This window comes from Oncorhynchus masou, chromosome 26 (assembly GCF_036934945.1).
Source record: "Oncorhynchus masou masou isolate Uvic2021 chromosome 26, UVic_Omas_1.1, whole genome shotgun sequence".
Taxonomy (NCBI): Eukaryota; Metazoa; Chordata; class Actinopteri; order Salmoniformes; family Salmonidae; genus Oncorhynchus; species Oncorhynchus masou.
Genome location: NC_088237.1, coordinates 13,180,996 through 13,197,751, shown reverse-complemented (window position 1 = coordinate 13,197,751; position 16,756 = coordinate 13,180,996). Strand labels below are relative to the sequence as shown.

The following is a 16,756-nucleotide window of genomic DNA, read 5'->3' as shown; positions in this document are numbered from 1 at the left end:
AGCCATCCTCCCTTCTCTTCCTCATCCATCCATCTTTTCTTGTCTCTGTGCTACATGGCCTTACTGCACCAGAACACACACACACACACACACACACACACACACACACACACACACACACACACACACACACACACACACACACACACACGGAGATCTTTGATCAACCTGTCACAGTCCTCCCAGAGGAGCAGGTTCTAATGGAGCTGTTTGGTGCTTCTTCTGTTTCTCTTCGTAATTATGAGTCCCTAATGATGTTCCTGGTCTGTTGGAATACATCAGAGTTGCTATGCTAGAGGAGGCCCAGGTTTCTCTCTCTCTCTCTCTCTCTCTCTCGCTCTCGCTCTCAATTCAATACAAGGGGCTTTATTGGCATGGGAAACAAATGTTAACATTGACAAAGCAAGTGAGGTAGATAATATACAAAAGTGAAATAAACAATACAAATGAACAGTAAACTCTCTCTCGGTCTCTCTCTCTCTCGGTCTCTCTCTCGGTCTCTCTCGGTCTCTCTCTCGGTCTCTCTCGGTCTCTCTCGGTCTCTCTCTCTCTCTCTCTCGGTCTCTCTCGGTCTCTCTCTCGGTCTCTCTCTCGGTCTCTCTTTATCTCGGTCTCTCTTTCTCTCGGTCTCTCTTTCTCTCGGTCTCTCTTTCTCTCGGTCTCTCTCTCTCTGTCTCTCTCTCTCGGTCTCTCTGTCTCTCTGTCTCTCTACCTCTCTCTACCTCTGTCTCTCTGTCTCTCTACCTCTGTCTCTCTGTCTCTGTCTCTCTGTCTCTCTACCTCTGTCTCTCTGTCTCTCTCTTTCGCTCTCTCTCTCTCTACCTCTGTCTCTCTCTCTCTGTCTCTCTTTCTCTCTCTCTGTCTCTCTTTCTCTCTCTACCTCTGTCTCTCTCTCTCTGTCATAGCATGCATGTTTGGAAAACTTCTGCCATTACTCTCCCTTTATCCAGCTTCAATAAATGATATCATTCTGTTGGAAAGGGCTATTTCCAGTATTTAAATGTTTTACCCAAGATGTATTTCCACCGTGTGGAAACTGTCATTTATTAGTGAACAATAATTTATGATAGACCTGTGAGCCATTCCTAACTATAATTACACAGTCTGAATGACTGATTGCTCACTGAGACACCTGTATCTGTACCACCTGGAAAATGAAACAGATTCCTGATCTGTGTGTGTGTGTGTGTGTGTGTGTGTGTGTGTGTGTGTGTGTGTGTGTGTGTGTGTGTGTGTGTGTGTGTGTGTGTGTGTGTGTGTGTGTGTGTGTGTGTGTGTGTGTGTGTGTGTGTGGAATGTGCATAACACACACGTGAGTTCGGCCCTCATTGTAATGTGTAGTATGGGTCATTCCACCACGTGTTTCTTCAAACCAGCCATCTTCGTATTCAAATGGCTCAGACTTCAAAAGCCACACCCCCTTAACACTTTGACATTTGATGTGTATTATAAGGCGCTTTGTTCATGTACTGATCTCATATTTGAAGAGGCAGGAATGGGGGAGATGAGAGGGGCAGACTCCTGTTGAGTCAGATGTTCAGAGACCCCACTGTGGTGTCTGTATAGAGGTTGAGTAGTTCACTACAGAACCATTCCCTTATGGAGTGAACTCGTCAAAGTCAGGAGTACCTCACTTCCAGAGAGCCCTGCTGTATGAAGCGTTGATTAGGTAGGGCAGTGGAGGAGAGACATGGGGATGGGATGGAGAGATGGGGAGGAGGAAAATGAGGTGGGGAACAGGAAGGGATTGGAGAGGAGAGAGATGGGGAGGAGAGAAGGAAAAGTAGGCGCGGAGCAGAGGATACATATGAGGTGGAGAGGAGCAGGATGGTAGAGGGGAGGGGGATGGGAGAGGAGAGAGATGGGATGGAAGAGGAGGAGAGGGATGGGAGAGGAGGAGAGGGATGGGAGAGGAGGAGAGGGATGGGAGAGGAGAGAGATGGGGATGAGAGAGGAGAGATGGGAATGGGGTGGGAGAGATGGGGATGGGGTGGGAGAGGAGAGATATGGGGATGGGAGAGGAGAGATATGGGGATGGGAGAGGAGAGAGATGGTGAGGGGAGAGGAGAGAGATGGGGATGGGATGGGGAGAGATGGGGATGGGGTGGGAGATGGGGATGGGAGAGGAGAGAGATGGGAGAGTAGAGAGATGGGAGAGGTGAGATAAGATGGGAGGGGATGGGAGAAATTAGATGGGAGAGGGGGAGGGGATGGGAAAGGAGAGAGATGGGGATGGGATGGGAGAGGGGACAGATGGGGATGGGAGAGGAGAGAGATGGGGAGGAGAGAGATGGGGATGGGGGAGGAGAGAGATGGGGATGGAAGAGGAGAGTGATGGGGATGGGAGAGGAGAGAGATGGTGAGGAGCGAGATGGGGATGGGAGAGGAGAGAGATGGGGATGGAAGAGGAGAGAGATGGGGATGGAAGAGGAGAGAGATGGGGATGGGAGAGGAGAGAGATGGGGGTGGGAGAGGAGAAAGATGGGGGTGGGAGAGATGGGGATGGAAGAGGAGAGAGATGGGATGGGAGAGATGGGATGGGAGAGGAGAGAGATGGGATGGGAGAGGAGAGAGATGGGGATGGGAGAGGAGAGAGATGGGGATGGAAGAGGAGAGAGATGGGGATGGAAGAGGAGAGAGATGGGGATGGGAGAGGAGAGAGATGGGGAGGGAGAGGAGAGATGGGGGATGGGAGAGGAGAGATATGGGGATGGAAGAGGAGAGAGATGGGGATGGAAGAGGAGAGAGATGGGGATGGGAGAGGGAGAGATGGGGATGGAAGGGGGAGATGGGGATGGAAGAGGAGAGAGATGGGGATGGGAGATGGGAGAGGTGAGATAAGATGGGATGGGATGGGAGAAATTAGATGGGAGGAGCGAGATGGGGATGGGAAAGGAGAGAGATGGGGATGGGATGGGAGAGGGACAGATGGGGATGGGAGAGGAGAGAGATGGGGACGGGAGAGGAGAGAGATGGGGATGGGAGAGGAGAGAGATGGGGATGGAAGAGAGAGTGATGGGGATGGGAGAGGAGAGAGATGGGGAGGAGAGAGATGGGGATGGGGGAGGAGAGAGATGGGGATGGAAGAGGAGAGAGATGGGGATGGAAGGAGAGAGATGGTGAGATGGGGATGGGAGAGGAGAGAGATGGGGGTGGGAGAGGAGAAAGATGGGGGTGGGAGAGATGGGGATGGAAGAGGAGAGAGATGGGATGGGAGAGGAGAGAGATGGGATGGGAGAGGAGAGAGATGGGATGGGAGAGGAGAGAGATGGGGATGGGAGAGGAGAGAGATGGGGATGGGAGAGGAGAGAGATGGGGAGGAGAGAGATGGGGATGGAAGAGGAGAGAGATGGGGATGGGAGAGGAGAGAGATGGGGAGGAGAGAGATGGGGATGGAAGAGGAGAGAGATGGGGATGGAAGAGGAGAGAGATGGGGATGGAAGAGGAGAGAGATGGGGATGGAAGAGGAGAGAGATGGGGATGGAAGAGGAGAGAGATGGGGATGGAAGAGGAGAGAGATGGGGATGGAAGAGGAGAGAGATGGGGACGGAAGAGGAGAGAGATGGGGACGGGAGAGGAGAGCGATGGGGACGGAGAGGAGAGTGATGGGGACGGGAGAGGAGAGTGATGGGGACGGGAGAGGAGAGAGATGGGGACGGGAGAGGAGAGAGATGGGGACGGGAGAGGAGAGAGATGGGGACGGGAGAGGAGAGAGAGAGATGGGGACGGGAGAGGAGAGAGATGGGGACGGGAGAGGAGAGAGATGGGGACGGGAGAGGAGAGAGATGGGGACGGGAGAGGAGAGAGATGGGGACGGGAGAGGAGAGAGATGGGGATGGGGATGGAAGAGGAGAAAGATGGGGATGGGAGAGATGGGGAGAGATGGGAGAGATGGGGAGAGATGGGGATGGAAGAGGAGAGAGATGGGATGGGAGAGGAGAGAGATGGGATGGGAGAGGAGAGAGATGGGGATGGGAGAGGAGAGAGATGGGATGGGAGAGGAGAGAGATGGGGATGGGAGAGGAGAGAGATGGGGATGGGAGAGGAGAGAGATGGGGAGGGGAGAGAAGGGGATGGGGAGGGGAGAGATGGGGATGGAAGAGGAGAGAGATGGGGATGGAAGAGGAGAGAGATGGGGATGGAAGAGGAGAGAGATGGGGATGGAAGAGGAGAGATGGGAGAGATGGGGAGGGGAGAGATGGGGATGGAAGAGGAGAGTGATGGGGATGGAAGAGGAGAGTGATGGGGATGGGAGAGGAGAGAGATGGTGAGGAGCGAGATGGGGACGGGAGAGGAGAGAGATGGGGACGGGAGAGGAGAGAGATGGGGACGGGAGAGGAGAGAGATGGGGACGGGAGAGGAGAGAGATGGGGACGGGAGAGGAGAGAGATGGGGACGGGAGAGGAGAGAGATGGTGAGGAGAGAGATGGGGATAGAAGAGGAGAGAGATGGGGATGGAAGAGGAGAAAGATGGGGATGGGAGAGATGGGGAGAGATGGGAATGGAAGAGGAGAGAGATGGGAGAGGAGAGAGATGGGGATGGGAGAGGAGAGAGATGGGGATGGGAGAGGAGAGAGATGGGGAGGGGAGAGATGGGGATGGAAGAGGGGAGAGATGGGGATGGAAGAGGAGAGAGATGGGGATGGAAGAGGAGAGAGATGGGGATGGGAGAGGAGAGAGATGGGGATGGGAGAGGAGAGAGATGGGGATGGGAGAGGAGAGAGATGGGGATGGGAGAGGAGAGAGATGGGATGGGAGAGGAGAGAGATGGGATGGGAGAGGAGAGAGATGGGGATGGGAGAGGAGAGAGATGGGGAGGGGAGAGATGGGGATGGGAGAGGGGAGAGATGGGGATGGAAGAGGAGAGAGATGGGGATGGAAGAGGAGAGAGATGGGGATGGAAGAGGAGAGAGATGGGGATGGAAGAGGAGAGAGATGGGGATGGGAGAGGAGAGAGATGGGGATGGGAGAGGAGAGAGATGGGGATGGGAGAGGAGAGAGATGGGGATGGGAGAGGAGAGAGATGGGGATGGAAGAGGAGAGAGATAGGGATGGGATGGGAGAGATGGGGAGGGGAGAGATGGGGATGGAAGAGGAGAGAGATGGGGATGGGATGGGAGAGAGATGGGGATGGAAGAGGAGAGAGATGGGGATGGGAGAGGAGAGAGATGGGGATGGGAGAGGAGAGAGATGGGGATGGGAGAGGAGAGAGATGGGGATGGGAGAGGAGAGAGATGGGGATGGGAGAGGAGAGAGATGGGGATGGGAGAGGAGAGAGATGGGGATGGGAGGGAGAGAGATGGGGATGGGATGAGGGAGAGAGAGATGGGGATGGGAGGGAGAGAGATGGGGATGGGAGATGAGAGAGATGGGGATGGGAGAGGGAGATGGGGATGGGAGAGAGAGAGATGGGGATGGGAGAGGAGAGAGATGGGGATGGGAGAGGAGAGAGATCGGGATGGGAGAGGAGAGGAGAGAGATGGGGATGGGAGAGGAGAGAGATGGGGATGGGAGAGGAGAGAGATGGGGATGGGAGAGGAGAGAGATGGGGATGGGAGAGGAGAGAGATGGGGATGGAAGAGGAGAGAGATGGGGATGGAAGAGGAGAGAGATGGGGATGGGAGAGGAGAGAGATGGGGATGGGAGAGATGAGATGGAGAGATGGGGATGGGAGAGGAGAGAGATGGGGATGGGATGGGGAGAGAGATGGGGATGGAAGAGGAGAGAGATGGGGATGGAAGAGGAGAGAGATGGGGATGGAAGAGGAGAGAGATGGGGATGGAAGAGGAGAGAGATGGGGATGGGAGAGGAGAGAGATGATGGGATGGGAGAGGGAGAGAGATGGGGATGGGAGAGGAGAGAGATGGGGATGGGAGAGGAGAGAGATGGGGATGGGAGAGAGAGAGATGGGGATGGGAGAGGAGAGATGGGGATGGGAGGAGAGAGATGGGAGAGGAGAGATGGGGATGGGAGAGGAGAGAGATGGGGATGGGAGAGGAGAGAGATGGGGATGGGAGAGGAGAGAGATGGGGATGGGAGAGGAGAGATCGGGATGGGAGAGGAGAGGGAGAGATGGGGATGGGAGAGGGAGAGATGGGGATGGGAGAGGGAGAGGGGGATGGGAGAGGAGAGAGATGGGGATGGGAGAGGAGAGAGATGGGGATGGGAGAGGAGAGAGATGGGGATAGAAGGGGAGAGAGATGGGATGGGAGAGAGATGGGATGGGAGAGAGATGGGATGGGAGAGAGATGGGGATGGGAGAGATGGGGATGGGAGAGGAGAGAGATGGGGATGGGATGGGAGAGATGGGGAGGAGGAGAGATGGGGATGGAAGAGGAGAGAGATGGGGAGGGGATGGGAGAGGAGAGAGATGGGGATGGGAGAGGAGAGGATGGGGATGGGAGGGAGGAGAGATGGGGATGGGAGAGGAGAGATGGGGATGGGAGATGGGGATGGGAGAGGAGAGAGATGGGGATGGGGAGGAGAGATGGGGATGGGAGAGGAGAGAGATGGGGATAGAAGGGGAGAGATGGGATGGGAAAATGGGATGGGAGAGAGATGGGGAGGAGATGATGGGAGAGATGGGAGAGGAGAGGGGGATGGGAGAGATGGGGAGGGGAGAGATGGGGATGGAAGGAGAGAGATGGGGATGGGAGAGGAGAGAGATGGGGATGGGAGAGAAAGATGGGGATGGGAGGAGAGAGATGGGGATGGGAGAGGAGAGAGATGGGGATGGGAGAGGAGAGAGATGGGGATGGGAGAGGAGAGAGATGGGGATGGGAGAGGAGAGAGATGGGGAGTGGGAGAGGAGAGAGATGGGGATGGGAGAGGAGAGAGATGGGGATGGGAGAGGAGAGAATGGGGATGGGAGAGGAGAGAGATGGGGATGGGAGGGAGAGATGGATGGGAGAGGAGAGAGATGGATGGGAGAGGAGAGAGATGGATGGGAGAGGAGAGAGATGGATGGGAGAGGAGAGCGATGGGGATGGGAGAGGAGAGAGATGGGGATGGGAGAGATGGGGAGAGATGGGGATAGGAGAGGAGAGATGGGGATAGAAGAGGAGAGATGGGGATGGGAGGGAGAGATGGGGATGGAAGAGGAGAGAGAATGTGATGGGAGAGGAGAGAGGGGAGAGAGGGAAGGGGAGAGATGGGGATGGGGTGGGAGAGATGGGAATGGGGTGGGAGGGGGAGGAGAGAGATGGGAGAGGAGTGGGTGGAAGAGTAGAGAGATGGGGAGGGGGAAAGGAGGTGGAGAAATGGGGAGGAGAGGTGGGGAGGGAAGGGATGGGAGAGGAGAGAGATGTGGAGGTGGAGAGGAGAGATGAGAGAGATTGGGAGGGGATGGGATGGGAGAGGAGAGAGATGCGGAGGGGAGTTGGAAAAGGAGTTGGAGTGAGATGTGAGGAGAGAGAAGAGAGATGAGGAGAGAGATGGGGAAGGGATTGGAGAGATGGGGAGGGGAGTTTGAAAAGGAGGTGGGAGTGAGATGGGGAGGAGAGATGAGGAGAGAGTTGGGGAGGAGGAAAAGGAGGTGGAGAGAGATGGGGAGGGGATTAGAGAGATGGTGAGGGGAGGAGGAAAAGGAGGTGGAGAGAGATGGGGAGGGGAATAGGGAGATGGGGAGGAGGAAAAGGAGGTGGAGAGAGATGGAAGAGGGGTAAGGGAGGTGGAGAGGAGAGAGATGGTGAAGGGATGGGAGAAATGGGGAAAAGGAGGTGGAGAGGAGAGGGATGGGAGAGGAGAGGAGAGATGGGGATGGGAGAGGAGAGAGATGGGGATGGAGAGGAGAGAATGATGGGAGGGGAGGATGGTAGAGGAGAGAATGATGGGAGGGGAGGATGGTAGAGGAGAGAATGATGGGAGGGGAGGATGGTAGAGGAGAGAATGATGGGAGGGGAGGATGGTAGAGGAGAGAATGATGGGAGGGGAGGATGGTAGAGGAGAGAATGATGGGAGGGGAGGATGGTAGAGGAGAGAATGATGGGAGGGAGGATGGTAGAGGAGAGAATGATGGGAGGGGAGGATGGTAGAGGAGAGAATGATGGGAGGGGAGGATGGTAGAGGAGAGAATGATGGGAGGGGAGGATGGGAGAGGAGAGAACGATGGGAGGGGAGGATGAAAAGGAGGTGGAGAGGAGAGAGCTGGGGGGGGATGGGAGAGGGAGAGGGATAGGAGAGGAGATGGATGGGGAGAGGGATAGGAGAGGTTGTTGGAGGAGAGGGGTGGGGTGGGGAGAGGATGGTAGAGGTGAGGGGTAGGGTGGGGAGAGGATGGTAGAGGAGAGGGGTGGGGTGGGGAGGATGAAAAGGGGGTGGAGAGGAGAGAGATGGGGAGGGGATGGGAGAGATAGGGAGGAGGGAAAGGAGGTGGGGAGCAGAGAGGAGGTTGCCTGATTTGTAGCTCCATGTGACCAGTAGAGGGCACCAACCTGTCAGGCCATAACATCAGATTATAACACAGGTAATCTGACCACTAGAGGGCACCAACCTGTCAGGCCATAACCTCAGATTATAACACAGGTAATCTGATCGCGAGAGGGCACCAACCTGTCAGGCCATAACCTTAGATTATAACACGGGTAATCTGACCACAAGAGGGCACCAACCTGTCAGGCCATAACCTCAGATTATAACACGGTAATCTGACCACAAGAGGGCACCAACCTGTCAGGCCATAACCTCAGATTATAACACAGGTAATCTGACCACAAGAGGGCACCAACCTGTCAGGCCATAACCTCAGATTATAACACAGTAATCTGACCACGAGAGGGCACCAACCTGTCAGGCCATAACCTCAGATTATAACACAGGTAATCTGACCACAAGCCTTGCAGCAGCACTGTCCTGTAAATGGTTTTGTTCTCAACCACATCTGTCACAGATCTGCATGTTTCTGTCAGTGTGTGTGTGTGTGTGTGTGTGTGTGTGTGTGTGTGTGTGTGTGTGTGTGTGTGTGTGTGTGTGTGTGTGTGTGTGTGTGTGTGGTGAACCCAGACTGATCTCAGTGGGAGACTAATAGATCCCTGTAGGAAGACATGACTGGTCTCACCAGGGTGTGTGTGAGATAGATCCCTGTAGGAAGACATGACTGGTCTCACCAGGGTGTGTGTGAGATAGATCCCTGTAGGAAGACATGACTGGTCTCACCAGGGTGTGTGTGAGATAGATCCCTGTAGGAAGACATGACTGGTCTCACCAGGGTGTGTGTGAGATAGATCCCTGTAGGAAGACATGACTGGTCTCACCAGGGTGTGTGTGAGATAGATCCCTGTAGGAAGACATGACTGGTCTCACCAGGGTGTGTGTGAGATAGATCCCTGTAGGAAGACATGACTGGTCTCAGCAGGGTGTGTGTGAGAGATCCCTGAAGGAAGACATTACTGGTCTCACCAGGGTGTGTGAGATAGATCCCTGAAGGAAGACATTACTGGTCTCACCAGGGTGTGTGTGAGATAGATCCCTGTAGGAAGACATGACTGGTCTCACCAGGGTGTGTGAGATAGATCCCTGAAGGAAGACATGACTGGTCTCACCAGGGTGTGTGTGAGATAGATCCCTGTAGGAAGACATGACTGGTCTCACCAGGGTGTGTGTGAGATGACTGGTCTCACCAGGGTGTGTGTGAGATGACTGGTCTCACCAGGGTGTGTGAGATGACTGGTCTCACCAGGGTGTGTGTGAGATGACTGGTCTCACCAGGGTGTGTGTGAGATGACTGGTCTCACCAGGGTGTGTGTGAGATGACTGGTCTCACCAGGCTGTGTGTGAGATGACTGGTCTCACCAGGGTGTGTGTGAGATGACTGGTCTCACCAGGGTGTGTGTGAGATGACTGGTCTCACCAGGCTGTGTGTGAGATGACTGGTCTCACCAGGGTGTGTGAGATGACTGGTCTCACCAGGGTGTGTGTGAGATGACTGGTCTCACCAGGCTGTGTGTGAGATGACTGGTCTCACCAGGGTGTGTGTGAGATGACTGGTCTCACCAGGGTGTGTGTGAGATGACTGGTCTCACCAGGGTGTGTGTGAGATGACTGGTCTCACCAGGCTGTGTGTGAGATGACTGGTCTCACCAGGCTGTGTGTGAGATGACTGGTCTCACCAGGGTGTGTGTGAGATGACTGGTCTCACCAGGGTGTGTGTGAGATGACTGGTCTCACCAGGGTGTCCTGGCAGCATCCCATCACATTAACATTTCGATGACTAGAGTTGTTCCTCAAACGCCAGCTTTGCTTTAGAACACTGTGTCCCCATATCAGTGTTGGAGTTCGCTCAGCACCCAGTGTTGGAGTTCGCTGAGCACCCAGTGTTGGAGTTCGCTGAGCACCCAGTGTTGGAGTTCGCTCAGCACCCAGTGTTGGAGTTCGCTCAGCACCCAGTGTTGGAGTTCGCTCAGCACCCAGTGTTGGAGTTCGCTCAGCACCCAGTGTTGGAGTTCGCTCAGCACCCAGTGTTGGAGTTCGCTCAGCACCCAGTGTTGGAGTTCGCTCAGCACCCAGTGTTGGAGTTCGCTCAGCACCCAGTGTTGGAGTTCGCTCAGCACCCAGTGTTGGAGTTCGCTCAGCACCCAGTGTTGGAGTTCGCTCAGCACCCAGTGTTGGAGTTCGCTGAGCATCCAGTGTTGGAGTTCGCTGAGCACCCAGTGTTGGAGTTCGCTGAGCACCCAGTGTTGGAGTTCGCTGAGCACCCAGTGTTGGAGTTCGCTGAGCACCCAGTGTTGGAGTTCGCTGAGCACCCAGTGTTGGAGTTCGCTCAGCACCCAGTGTTGGAGTTCGCTCAGCACCCAGTGTTGGAGTTCGCTCAGCACCCAGTGTTGGAGTTCGCTCAGCACCCAGTGTTGGAGTTCGCTCAGCACCCAGTGTTGGAGTTCGCTCAGCACCCAGTGTTGGAGTTCGCTCAGCACCCAGTGTTGGAGTTCGCTCAGCACCCAGTGTTGGAGTTTGCTGAGCACCCAGTGTTGGAGTTCGCTCAGCACCCAGTGTTGGAGTTCGCTCAGCACCCAGTGTTGGAGTTCGCTCAGCACCCAGTGTTGGAGTTCGCTCAGCACCCAGTGTTGGAGTTCGCTCAGCACCCAGTGTGTGAATGTGGAATATGACCATGTGTTTGTCGTTTTATCTTGTTTTTCTACCGTTTTAGCGAAAGCATTTAACGTTTTTCTTTATTTTTACAAACATTTGTCCTTAGTTTTCTGGGTTCTTGGTGTACTTGTCATGTATATCATTTTTGGGGTTGGATCTGTATTGAAAGCCAAAGCCACATTTCCGTTTTACCTTGAAATGGACTAAAGTTTTCCAACTTTTTGTACTGAGTTTATTTTCTGTGAGGACAGTACTGATGATCGGCTGAGTACAACACTTCATTGGAGTATTGCTGTGATAGGATTTCTTAAAGAGGATTTCTTAAAGTGCATTTCTCTGACAACAATGAATCAAAACACAAGTGGCACTTGTGATCATAGAGCAGGTTTGTGAGCAGATGACATCATGTGTATTTCAGAAGATGTGCTTGTATAAGACACCCACTAGGGGGCAGTGTTGAGTTAGCTTGAGTTGTATTTGTTCCTCGGTTGGAGTGGAGACCTCGAGCCTGATGAATGGACCCTCAATATACAATGAAGCTGGAACTGAACGGGAATCAAACCCAGGTCCTCTGCTTGGCTTAAAGACTGTGTTGGCCCATTGAGCTAAACGCCTAGGCATTAGTTCTGACTGATAAGACAAGTCTTTAATTCTCAAGCAAAGTGGTCTTCCAAATGTAGTTTACACCACACACTTTACATACTGTTTAACATTGCATGATCATTTATCATGCAATGTTATGTATTAATATGTAGTTCAGTTCTCTACAATCTGCAGTACTACTACTCATTCCAGGGTTTTTCTTTATTGTTACTATTTTCTACATTGTTGAACAATAGTGAAGACATCAAAACTATGCAATAACACATATGGAATCATGTAGTAACCCAAAAAAGTTGTTAAACAAATCAAAATATATCTGAGATTCTTCAAAGTAGCCACCTCCTCCGTGCTTTACGGTGGGAACCAAACATGCAGAGATGATCCATTCGCCTACTCTGCCTCTCACAAAGACACGGCGTTTGGAACCAAACATCTCAAATGTGGACTCGTCAGATCAAAGGACAGATTTCCATCGGTTTAATGTCCAGTGCTCATGTTTCTTTGCCCAAGCAAGTCTATTCTTCTCATTGGTGTCCTTTAATAGTGGTTTATCTGCAGCAATTCAACCATGGACTGATTCTCTCAGTCTCCTCTCAGCAGTTGATGTTGAGTTTTCTTGCTTGAACTCTGTGAAGCATTTATTTGGCCTGCAATTTCTGAGGCTGATAACTCTAATAAACGTATTCTCTGCAGCAGAGGTAACTCTGGGTCTTCCTTTCCTGTGACGGTCCTCATGGGGCCAGTTTCATCATAGCATTTGATGGTTTTTGCAGAAACTTTTAAAGTTCTTGAAATGTTCCGGATTGACTGACCTTCATAAAGTAATGATAAACTGTTGTTTCTCTTTGCTTATTTGAGCTGTTCTTGCCATAATATGGACTTGGTATGTTACCAAATAGGGATATCTTCTGTATACCAAACCTACCTTGTCACAACACAACTGATTGGCTCAAGAATCTCAAATATAAAATATATTTTGATTTGTTTAACACTTTTTTTAGTTACTACACGATTCCATATGTGTTATTTCATAGTTATGATGTCTTCATTATTCTACAATGTAGAAAATAGTGAAAATAAAGACAAAACCTGGAATGAGGTGGTGTCAACTTTTGACCTGTACTGTATTTCTAATATCAGTGTTTATTATTATTATTATTATTATTATTGTTGTTGTTGTTGTCGTGTCTTTGGCTATGTCGGATTAAGTGATATGACATGCTATTCTATAAAATAATTTCTCCGTAATTAATATCACCTGATTGAGTTAATCATGTAAATATAATTAACTAGAGAGTCGGGGCACCACGAAAGAATATTGATAGAGCTGTTAACTTCCGAATAAACTCTTAAAGACCTAGTAATATTTTACATCAATAGCAGTCAATATTAATCCTCGTCTTAATTCAGTCTCATCTGGAAGTTGTAAATTCTTGGTTATCTGCACGAACCCTGGCTAACAATTTGAATCAGCAATACAAAATTGGGTTTAATAATTTATTTACTAAATACCTAACTAATCACACAGAATTACACATACACATAATTAAATCATAACTTGATTACAAATGACGTCATAAAGGAAAATGTCCCTAGCGGGCGGAACGGATATGACAGCTGGTTACACAAAAGAAAAGGGGCTGAGTTTGAGTGAAAGAGCGGGAAGACTGAGGGACAAAGGGAAGAAGCTGTGCTATCGTAAATACAGTATCTTATGCATTCTAAATTACCGCCCATTTGGAAAAGGAAAATGCAATAAATATTTGCTCTGAGCTGGTGGTAGATGGAAGGCCGTGTTGCCCAACCGAGTCTTTTGAAGAATGTCTCTGGTGGTCAATTGGATACGTTGTAGTAACGTCTTTGGGTGACAGACAGGATACTCTGTCTGTTCCATCCTAACCCTCGTTTGCATCTGCTGTTGCTAATTCAACGGCTAGGAAGTATCACTTATGTAGTGAATAAGAGTTCAAAGTTCATACCATTCGCAACCAAAGCTCACGCTGATGTTGGCTTTGTGCTGTAGTTATTATCTGAACCATTCTGACATCGGACCGTCGTCCTCACATCATCGGAACAGAAAGTTCTATTGTCGTCAAGGGCTTATATAGGAAGGGAGAAGAAGGCGTGTTTGAAAAGTTTTATAGCCCTTGTCCCTTCACAGGGCGGGCCACTGATTGAGCAGCCCTAACTTATGAAAACCCACATCTCACATTTTAGAAGCTAAAATCACATTTCATCCCATCACAAATGACTCCATATTCAAACATTTAAATTGAACAACAATTCCATGTGAATCCGATAACTTTGATGTGTAGACTTTCCACTGTAGAGTTTATGTCATCCTATCATCGATGAGACTGTCTCAGATGACAACCGAACTGACATCATATTCATTAAGTACCATCGCATATGTTGAATTGGTCGGATTACCAGAATATAGTTCATTTCCCCCCACCTTCTGATGTTCCCAGAATCTCTATGTTAACCAAGGGTTTTGCAAATGTAACCGCAGTAGGGTAGAGAGAGGAAAAAGTGGAGAAGAGGTATTTATGACTGTCATAAACCTACTCCCCAGGCCAACATAATGACGTTGTTGTTGTTGTTATTATTATTATTGTTATTCTGTATTGTCATTATGTGGATATGTAGACTCCCTCATTAACGTTTTCATCCCTTCTCTCTTTTCCCATGTCCTGCTGTGCCTCCATCATTACTCCTCAACAGGTAAGCCATTTGGTTTGAATAACAGCCGTTTTTCTCCAGACTTTGTTTGTCTTGGTTTAATCATGTTTGTAATAGTTTTTTCTAGTCTTTGAATTTGAACATGTATTGTGTATATGCATACACAATCTGTGAGTGCTGTCGGAGGTGTGGCTCGATGCATTCTGTGGCCAGAGCAGCTGGTGTATAGGAAGACTTTTCCAATGGTGTGTTGGAAGGTCGGTGTGTGTGTCCATGTGTGTAACTGAAGTGATGTTCCTCTCTGCCTTCAGCATGTTGACTGGTTTATTCATGGACCCATATGGCTGTTTAGAGATGGCCAATCATTTCTCTCTCTCTCTCTGTCCGTCTCTCTCTCTCTATCCCCCTCGCTCTCTGTCTCTCTCTCTGTCTCTCTGTCTCTGTCTCTGTCTCTGTCTCTCTCTCTCTCTCTCTCTCTCTCTCTCTCTCTCTGTGTTATCAATCTCATAGTTATTTGTGTAGCAGTTTTTGTCTGCTGGTCCTGTTCGTCCTCCTGGTGCTCCGTCCTTTAGGTAAAGTCTACTCCAGTGTTTTCCTCTCTTTATGGATGAGTGTTAGGGGAAGGGGGCTGACATTTCAGGGTGTCAGAGTATGGGATGGATTATTGCTGGCATGCAGTCTCTCCCTCTACCAACTCAAACACGATTTCAGTCACACACACACACACACTCGCAGCTCAGTGTAGTGTTTGACGTGTGTGCGTGCAGAATGGTAACCATGACAACATAGACCCTGAAGTACTGCTGCTCACGGCAGTTGGACCATCTCCCTCTTCCATCCCTCCCTGGGAGAAACTCCGTTGCATACTCCTCTCATCACCTCCTCCTCACAACCCATTGAAGGAGGGTCTCTTGCCGACTTTCTCTCGGGGTCTTTCACCCTGGGTTCTCCAATAGGAGATTTTATACTCCATATTTATGAACATATGCCTGTACTGTACTCGTACCTTGTAGCTGGATATAGATTGATATGAATGAATCCCACAGGTGTTTGTTGATTTCAGATCATTGCCATGGGTTATAGAGATGTTGGCCCCCCATGGGGTACATCTGTCTGTCCCCTGTAGCTCACACATCTGGACTGGTCATTCAACACAGCTTGTTACTGACAGACAGCTGAGAGCTTCATCAACACACACATACACACACACACACACACAAAAAGATGTCAGCTGGCTGACAGACTGCTTGCTGAAATATGCCTATAGATATTTGAATACTACTTAAACCCTTTTACTTCTTGGGGGCCTAGGTCATCCGCAAACCTTCTCCAGTGGGCCCTGTTGTTGTTTTCACAAATTAATAGGATAGGTGCCGACAAGGACAATAGCCTGCCTTGGTTTTTCTGTGCTCAGTGTTGTGGTCTATCAGAATGTGACCCAGTTAGCATCTGTATAACCAAGTGTTCTCTAGCTCTGATGATCAGTGTTCTGGCTCCAGTGGTCAGAACAGATGACTCTCCAGCCGTCTGGGCCAAGGGCCTGTGTCAGGGTTCAGATCATGGCAAAACTAGAGCAGTACAGCCTGGTCCTGTCCCCTCATTGCCCTAGTAGCTCCAGCTGTCCACATGCACCCTCTGCACATCAATACCAGTGGTTCCCCTAGGGACCCAGGGATCGGCAACTACTGATGGGGACCACAACAAAAAAAACTTGGGCGGGGCCGCAGTGTCTCGTGGGTCTGCAAACCCACATCCACACATGCAGTCAGAGCTGGCCCGAAGCTACATGTGACAGTCCTTCAGTGCAGTCATCACGCAGAAATAAAGACATAAAGCTTTTGCTGTGTTGCTCAGTCAGTAGAGCGTGGTGCTTGCAATGCCAAGGGTTGTGGGTTCAATTCCCGCTGGGGCCACCGGTACGTACAAATGTATGTCGCTTTGGATGAAAGCATCTGTTATTGTATTATCAGAGACCGACAGAGAACATTCAGCAGCAGGATCAGTGCCTCCTTGTTTTTTCTCCTCCCTCACTGACAGGTCCTCCTTATCAGCAGTATTCACACCCGAAATACTGTGAGCTCTGGACTTTTGTTTGAGTATGAATGTCTTGATGTTATGTCTGCTGCCTGTTTTTGTGCCAAGTGCAGTACGGGTTCAGTACATCCCAGTGTATAGTATTTATTGCCATTTTGCATTATGTACAGTAGGAACATACAGTACACTCAGTGTACAAAACATTAAGAACTCTTTCCATGACCTGACCAGGTGAATCCAGGTGAAAGCTATGAACCCGTATTGATGTCACTTGTTAAATCCACTTCCATCAGTGTAGCTGAAGGGGAGGAGAAAGGTTAAAGAAGGATTTTTGAGCCTTCAGACAATTGAGACA

The 16,756-nt window shown here is 50.5% G+C and overlaps 1 protein-coding gene across 7 annotated transcripts in view; it reads left to right on the top strand.

Annotated features, from left to right (window-relative positions):
* LOC135514827 (pleckstrin homology domain-containing family A member 5-like) overlaps positions 1-16,756 on the top strand; it is a 194,564-nt gene that overhangs the window by 61,213 nt on the left and 116,595 nt on the right. Inside the window, exon 4 of one of the 7 annotated variants that reach the window (XM_064938469.1) lies at positions 14,410-14,759. The exons of the other annotated variants lie outside the window; for them this stretch is intronic. Coding sequence (XP_064794541.1) covers positions 14,410-14,413 — 4 coding nt within the window. The 3' untranslated portion in view covers positions 14,414-14,759. Of the gene's footprint in view, positions 1-14,409; positions 14,760-16,756 lie in introns of those variants that run through there. 7 annotated transcript variants of the gene reach the window in all.